General features: G+C 47.1%; 1 protein-coding gene across 1 annotated transcript in view; it reads right to left on the bottom strand.

Moving 5' to 3' along the window:
- The window catches only part of LOC108802651 (RNA-binding protein 6-like), a 36,138-nt gene that overhangs the window by 3,099 nt on the left and 24,735 nt on the right, over positions 1–8,304 (bottom strand). The window contains exons 10-17 of the mRNA XM_018574509.1: positions 7,963–8,060; positions 6,790–6,835; positions 6,643–6,694; positions 3,805–3,896; positions 3,035–3,124; positions 2,609–2,677; positions 1,198–1,557; positions 999–1,073 (exon numbers count right to left, since the gene is read on the bottom strand). Coding sequence (XP_018430011.1) covers positions 999–1,073; positions 1,198–1,557; positions 2,609–2,677; positions 3,035–3,124; positions 3,805–3,896; positions 6,643–6,694; positions 6,790–6,835; positions 7,963–8,060 — 882 coding nt within the window. The remainder of the gene's footprint in view (positions 1–998; positions 1,074–1,197; positions 1,558–2,608; positions 2,678–3,034; positions 3,125–3,804; positions 3,897–6,642; positions 6,695–6,789; positions 6,836–7,962; positions 8,061–8,304) is intronic.

Below are 8,304 nucleotides of genomic sequence, written 5' to 3'. Positions count from 1 at the left end.
GTAGCCTAGTGGCCGCCTCAATAGGTCACCAGGACTCCAAAAGGCAAAGAAAATAAATATTGTTTATTGCAAACGTCGTCACATGGGTCATAATAGCCAACATTTTGGGGCCACGCAGGGTCCCGTCCTCAAGACTGGTTCCTCCCTTGCTACTTTGGTTAGAATGTTAGACTTTAAGGGCCCGTTCACACCAGATGCAGTGCGTTCCGGACCGCACTGCCTCCTCGCATTGCGGCCGGCTCACTTTTTTGTGGGGCAGGAGGGGGAGTGGCGGGCCATTGAAGTGAATGGCACCGTAGCCACGCCCTCCGGCCGCAATGTGATAGGCCGCACGGGTTTGCAAGGCACCGCAGGCATAATGTGCCTTGCGATCCCGTGCGGGCCGATCGGGTGGCTACGGTGCCATTCACTTCATGGCGCGCCACTCCCCCTCCTGCCCCACAAAAAAGTGAGCCGGCACCAATGCGAGGCAGTGCGTTCCGGCCAGAATCGGGCCGGAACATACTGCATCTGGTGTGAACGAGGTCTCATACCTTGATTAAGACCTTGTGTGGGGATTTCCATGTGCCTTTTCCCTGTGTATCCCTTGTAACCCCGTGGGGGCAAAATTTGGTCCTCTCTGCACTTTCGGGTGGCCTCAAGAAAACCAGCAGCAGACTTGTCCTTTACCCCTGAAGTGCATGACACTGGACACAATCATAGCTGGAGAGGTTTCTTCCATCCCCAGGAGGGACGGATTTGCATGCTAGGACGACTTTGCAAAGATCTTCAGCTGTTTCGTCATTTACATATAAACGCATTTAATATACGCACATGTCCCCAAAATTCCTTTACAAATACTGCAAGGACAGGAAAATACAAAAAAAATCTGTTGACCTTTATTGCAAAAGTGTATGGGATCTATTAGTTTGGCCCGGACATATACACCTATAAACCCGTCATGAGATCTCCGCGAACGAAGCAGAGGACAAAGACGACCAACCCCAGATAGCACTCACCTCATGCTCTCTCTGCTGCAGGTACTCGAGCTCCTTCTGAGACCTCTTGATCTTTTCATGAAGTGCAATGTTTTGCTGTCAGGAGAAAACCAGAGTGCAGTCAGTGAATGGCAGCTCGAGGTGCTCCGCGGCAAGAGGACAGACATGACACAGGACAGCCATGATGCACTGTTATGTACATACAACTATGAAGGATTACCTTGTGAAGGTCTGACAAGTTCTTGTGCCTGGTCAGGGATTCTTTACTGGGGAATTGCCTGCGACACAACAAGCACACCATCTTCTTCCAGTCAATCAGCTTGTCGTAATCGGTGCCGCTGGGCGCAGCGGGGGCGAGCTTGGGCTCTGGTTTGGGCGCGGGTTTAAGTATTGGTTTAGGGGTTGGTTTAAGTATTGATTTAACTGCTGGTTTGGGCACTGGTTTCGGAGTCGGTGCCGGAGGCGGGGGAGCGGGCTTTTTCTGTAACGGGGGCAACATCTCTTCATCTTGCTGCTCCTCCTCTTCCTCACTGTCCTCTGCATATGCCCCAATATACCCCAGCAGAGGGTTGACCTTTGGCTGTGGAGATAACAGATGCAAAAAATTTAGGAAGGAGACAAATGAGGATAAAATCAAACAACTCATTTACAATGTTAAAACAAGGCTGCAGGTTAGAGGACATTTGCACCTGTGTGTGCTAACCAATCAGGATCAGTGCAAGATGGCCAACATCAGGAGGCGGCAGGGGTTCCCCCGGCAGCTGGTGGAGCTAGGACAGCATAGGATGGTGGGGCTAAAAAATGCATTATAAGTTGGTGGGGTTAGAAGATCAGAATGGTGAGGGTGGGTCTAGGTCCTTGGTTCTCAACTGGTGGGTCGCGGCCCTGTGTTCAGTGGGTCGCCGCATTGCCTTCCACTTTTCTAGGCGAGAGTCTCCTCTGCCTCCCCTTAGCACAGCACTGTCAGTTCGCACGCCAAGCAGCCATTCAAACTATGCTGCCTGGCGCAGAGTGTCAGCTTGAGGTGGGATTGGATGGGTCTATGGCCGCGAGGGAGCTCCCTCCATACGTGTATTGCTTTCAGCTCCCTTGCGTGCCCTGTAGAGGTGCCTAGACCGGAGTGACATCACATTCTGGCTCCCGGCACCTCTACAGGGCACGCAAGGGAGCTGTACAAGCAATGCACATATGGATGGAGCTCCGTCACAGCCCACGCTGGACCCCAGGTTGTGTATGTGTGTGGGAGAATGTCTGAGATCGTGTTTGTGGTTGTTTATGCATGGCAGTGTTTTTGAGGGCCCGTTCACACCAGTGCAGTGCATTAATCTCATAGTACTGTGCGATTAACGCACTGTAGCAAGCAATTGCACCTACTGTAAATTCTGGTGTGGGAGGTGTGTTGCGTTGCCATTCATTTGAACCCTAAATGCACCTCCCACCCACATTTCGTACGTCTGCACCGGTACCCTAATGCCGTGTGTTCCATCGCATGTGGGTCCTCAGGTTGAGAACCACTGGTCTAGGGGAATGATGGATGGGTATGGTCTGCAAAGTGTAAGAAGTAGGTGGAACTAGAATGCATGGTAATAATCACAGCACCTCCCACAAGCACACACACAGGACAAAATTACCTCAGCAGGCTCCTCTTTTTTCGGTATCAGGGGTGGTAATGGCTTCTTAAATGCATCCTCATCCGTCTCCTAAAAAACAAACCCGAGTTATACTTCCAGTAAAGCAGATGAAAAAGCCAGCAGACTGTCTGTGTGAAACCCGCATCTAACAATAGGAGTGAAGCATCAACATATGGCGGGCAAAGCTGCAAAGAATAACTTACATTATTTGAATGGCTCCCCCATGTGACATGTGAGCAGTGATTGGATGGGAGTCACAGGCAGCTGCTTATCGGCTTTTGTACTTCACCCGTGTCTTTTCTGTGCATGCCGAGGAAGGAGCCTAAAGCTTAATATTTGCGTTTTCTCTGAGTGACAGACCCCATGTGTATAACCCATACACGTCCCCTTCACCCCTCAGACACAGAGTACACAACCCCTGCTCACCTGTTCCTCAGTGAATCCTCTCCTGGTGCGGCTTGGTGCCTCCTTGGTCTCTCTCTCGGAATCACGATGAGGATAATCATCTCTCTTCTGCTGCTAAGAGATGAGACACTGTGACTGAATAGATGGGCCACGTGCACACCCCCCCATACAAGACACCCCTCAGTGTGATACCAGAAGGTTGGGGTGTGCCCGAGAATCCATAGACCACACAATCTTCACCGCTTCCTGCTAAGTGTGGACCTCACATCCCCAATTTACGAGGGGCTCTCTTGGGGTCTACTCTCGCTGAATGCAATGTAAGGCCTCAGACAAGTAGATGACACTTTCCACTGCGCTCAGCAGGATTGTCAAGTGTCAATATGCACTCTGGGAGCGTGATAAACAGAGAGTGGTGGAGCTTTAAGCTGTGCTGAGCGCAGGCATGGAAAGACGGAGGCACCCACGTACATCTACTAAAGTTAATTGGGACTAGTTAATGAAACCACAGGGTTAAACACAGGCTACATATAAAAAGAAAAAAAAGAAAAAAATGTTTCCATTTCCAGTCTTGCTGCAGCAAAATAACAATACAATGGGGGGGGGGGATTTATCAAAACTGAAGAAAGGAGCCGATTGGTTGCCATGAGTGACTGCTCCAGTTTTGATAAATTCCCCTTGTTTCTCCCCCCCCCCTGCTGGCATTACAAAATAAAACAGAGCTAAAATATTTGGTATGACTGTCTCTGGGGTGACCGGCAGCTAACACAGTATAGAAAGGATAGAGATCATACCTCATTTTTAAGCTCATTGTAATAGGAGTTTGTTAGCGGATCCACATAACAGCCAGTTTTTGGGTCAAATATATAACTTGGACCTTCTTCAGCTGTAAAAGAAGAGATTCATGTCAGTGGAGCAGTTTGAGCAAAATGGAGAAATGTGGCCACCAGGGAGAGATGGGAGGGGGTAGGGTAACGTCCAATCAGCATCAGGAATCAACTGGTGGGTCACCGCGTGCCTTTTTTTTCCTTCAAATTCTTCATTAACTGAATCAGTGTCATAAAATACAGTAACATTGTAAAAGGTAAGTTTACATAGCCTACAAGTTCCACAATAAAACGGACTGTACCGTATTTGACATATAGAACCAGTCTTATAGAGTCAGCTCAATACAAAGTGACATTAAACCCTGAGATTTTTTAACATAAAACAATACTGTAATGTGCGCCTTACTGTAATCCATGGTTGTTTCCCTTCTCTTTGCTGCTCTTCCTTTTAAATCCTCATGTCGTCTCATGCTGGGGGAGAACTTCCCTTTGCAGTAGACTGCCTTGTCTCTGGAATGGATACATGGTGTCTCTGTGCAGGTTCACAACCTGAGCCAGCACTACAGGAAGAGGCAGTCAGCTGCAAAGGGAAGTTCTCCCCCAGCATGAGAAGAGAGGATGATTTAAAAGGAAGAGCAGCAAAGAGAAGGGAAACTACCATGGATTACAGTAAGGTGCACATTACAGTATTGGTTTATGTTAAAACATCTGAGGGTTTAATGTCACTTTAAGCATTCTCGGTAAAGTATTTTTGCTTCCTGCCATAATCTGCAAAGTTCCAGAACTCTTTATAAGGAAGCCCTGTAGCTAAATATGAACCTTGAAAGCATCTGTGTCTCATGGTCAAAGGGAAAAGGCAGTAGAAAGGAAGATCCAGAGAAAGGAAAGAGGGAGTGGGTCCGGGCAGTGCCCGACGTACCCTTCAGGGGTCCTACCCTGTTTCCCCGAAAATAAGACCTACCCTGAAAATAAGACCTAGTTGTGACCCATTCCCAGGGCCGGTGGTGGCATAAGGGGGGAACTTGAAGAGCTGCAGGAGAGGCGGGAGAGAATCAGCGGTGCCAACAAAGCCGGCGCTAGAGGAAGCGAGGCGGCACCGTAGGGAGCAGAGCCGCATAAGCCGACGCCTCCTCTACAGCGCCGCCTCCTGTCACAGGCGGAGTGATGCCAAATGCACTCCGCCTGAGAGGAATCCATAGTGAATAGTGCACTTCGCTCATTCTGGCCAGTGATTGGTTACTAAATTGCTCTTGGAAAGGTACGTGATTGCCCTGATCACCCTATTCTTAACTTTGCCATTTTGGATTATTTAATTTGGATTTGCGTTAACTTTGGATTGTTTTTACATTAAAAAAAAAAATAAGACCTACCCCGAAAATAAAACCTAGTGTGCTTTTTTGAGCCAAAAAAAAAAATATAAGACAGTGTCTTATTTTCGGGGAAACGCGGTAGTTTCCGTCCTGAGAGAATTGTGAAGAGGTTCTGTAGCACAACCATGGCCCCCCAGGTGGCATTGAATTGAGCTGTGTTTTTCAGTGAGGCTGTGAGGTCCTCCAGCAAGTAGATGTCCTGAACTTTCACTGTGTGCCTTTGACTGCGCTAGTTGAGGGGCTCCTCCTCGTGCAGCACTGAGTGTCAGCTCGTCCATCCATGCGTACATTGCTTACAGCTTCCTTGCGTGCCCTGTACAGGTGCCCGGACCGGAGTGAGGTCACAATCTGGCTCCCGGCACCTCTACGGGCACACAAGTGAGCTGTATAAGCAATGCACATATGGATGGAGCTCCGTCACAGCACAGCAACCCACACTAGACTCTAAAGAGTCACTCCAGTTCTCGTAAGGTAGGGAGACTGGGTGGATCTTAAAGAGTGTGTGAGATTGTCTCTGTAGTTGTGTGTCACGGTTTTTGAGGGCCCCTTCACACTAGTACAGTGCGTTAATCCCACCACCACGTGCAAATAACGTACTGTACCACATAATCGCACCTACCACGCATTCTGGTGCGGGAGGTGGGTTGCACTGCCATTCACTTGAATGGCACCCCAAAACGTACCACACGCCCAGTTCGATCCCCCATACGGGAATGCGCGGTAATGCAAAATTGTGCAGTGCGACTCGGGTCGTGACTTAATGACCGAGGACAAATGTGGGTCCTGAGGTTACACAGGTTAAGAACCACTGATAGACAATAGAAAGAGTTCAATGTTTCTGTCTTCCAGTTTCCATCTCCTTCCGAGGCGGACAAATTAACATGGAATTCATAGGCTGCCTTACACTGTTCTATTGCTCTCATTCAACCAGCGGGCTGAACGAAAAAAATAGCGCAGAAATCTCCAACACTACGAGTGTGTCGATTAATGAATCCCGCTGTTTGCAGTGCTGTTGGCCACTGTCAGAGTACCAGAACAGAGCCCGCAACTCATTGGCTGCCGGTTCTGGTCGTACAAAGATCCGACTGGCTCCTTCAGTTGATCTAGGGATGCCGACCAAAAGGGTGACGACAGCGGCACCCAGCGTGCAAATTTTCGGCCAGTTCCTCAAGAAGCGGCTGAAATTTGCAAAGTGTATGGCCACCATTAGTCTGTCCAATCAAAGATTTTTGAGGAGCTCCATTGACAACAGCTAATGAAAACCTCAATAAATGATTTATACTTTTACAAAAAAAACACTAAACACATGTACAGACTTTATATTCATGGCCATTCACCCCACCACCAAGAGGCCGAGCACACTGAACACAGAAAACAACAGAAGCTGAATGCTGCACACAGCTTTCCTCAGTGGACAGAATAATGGAAACCTTACCTCTGAACCCCGGGTAGGTGAACGGTTTCCTCTGCCCTCTCTGTTTCCGGTTCTACATAGAGGAGTACAGAGGTTACACAACTATTCACAAATTCTAAATGTAATACTATCTAAGCCATAGACCGAGTTTACATAAATTCTCCTCACCTTGCCAGGAGATGACTTATTGCCTTTCAAACCTTTGCCATCTTTCCTACGAGAAAAACAGAACAATCTTGTCAGTTTAATGTTTGACACAATGGCCCAGGTGTAGGAAGGTCTAGGGCCTTGCTTCATATAGAGCACACTTTCAAAACATTATTCAGAGGGGGAGATAGAGAGATACAACGTAACATTGTTTATAAACATTGATCAGAGGGAGATAGAGAGATACAAAGTAACATTGTTTATAAACATTGATCAGAGGGAGATAGAGAGATACAACGTAACATTGTTTATAAACATTGATCAGAGGGAGATAGAGAGATACAGAGTAACATTGTTTATAAACATTGATCAGAGGGGGAGATAGAGAGATACAACGTAACATTGTTTATAAACATTGATCAGAGGGAGATAGAGAGATACAAAGTAACATTGATCAGAGGGGAGATAGACTGTAGACAAAAAGACAACTGCAACCTACTCTGCCTTTGGGGAGAACACAGACCATTCCCTTTCAGGCATATTCACTGCAGAAATCACAGTTTCAGTGATTTGTAAACAATTTGCATAATGTAATGTGATTCACTGGATCTTTAAAGCTGATCTCCCAGCAAATATAAAAAGGCACAAAAAATGCAGCTCTGTTTATTATTGTCCACTTTATTTAAACACATACAATGCAAGTATCTAAAAGGTGACCCGGTATCAGCCTCTTGAAATCCTTGTACAGAAGAGCTCAGACTGGGGGAGGGAGAGGCAGCTCAACAAGCCAATCAGGTGTGCCGCAGTTCCGGTGAGAAAGCAGATAGGATTTTGCAGCAGGGTGACAGAGAGACGAGCCCACCAATGCTCCTTCTTTACTGTCCAATCTCAGGCTGGGGGGAGGACAAGACCTCTAAGTATTACTTAACTGCACAGGAAAAAAAAAAAATGAGGTCTCCTGCCCAGCCAGATAGTACGGTGCTGTGTAAAGGTCAGGAATGGATGGACAGAGATACAACTCTCGTGGCAGGTAAAGCATCCCCTTTATATGCATTCAAATAGTGGATTTAAGCATCTGACTGCAGTTCAGCTTTGATGCTTTCTTAATTATTTTGAATAATATATAATAGACGACTCATTAAAACATGCACAAATTCAGCAGCTTGAAGGGTCATTCAGCAAACAAAAACATACTTCCTCTGCCCAATTGCAAGATCCACAGAGATCGCTTTCCCATCAACGGTAACAGGAGATTTCAGGTCCCGCACCATCACTGTCAGACGTATCGCCTCCTAGTGGTGAAGAAGGAAAAGGCAATAAAGGATGATTTTCATTTTCAATATATTTTCATTGAATTTCTGCAAGTAATCTAAGTTAGAGATTTCCATATCTGTTCAGCCAACAACCGAGTGTCACAATATACGCAACACAACACCATAGGGTCCATTTATAAATAGTTTGCATAGCTTATTCATCCAGAAAAACTGCAGATACATTCGTTTTGTGTGAGGTGACCAGCTGTTGGGAGAATGGGGG

Source organism: Nanorana parkeri, unplaced genomic scaffold (genome assembly GCF_000935625.1).
Source record: "Nanorana parkeri isolate BGI_ZX_2015 unplaced genomic scaffold, ASM93562v1 scaffold3010, whole genome shotgun sequence".
NCBI lineage: Eukaryota > Metazoa > Chordata > Amphibia > Anura > Dicroglossidae > Nanorana > Nanorana parkeri.
Note: the sequence above shows the minus strand (reverse complement) of the source record. Positions and strands in the feature narration are given on the sequence as shown.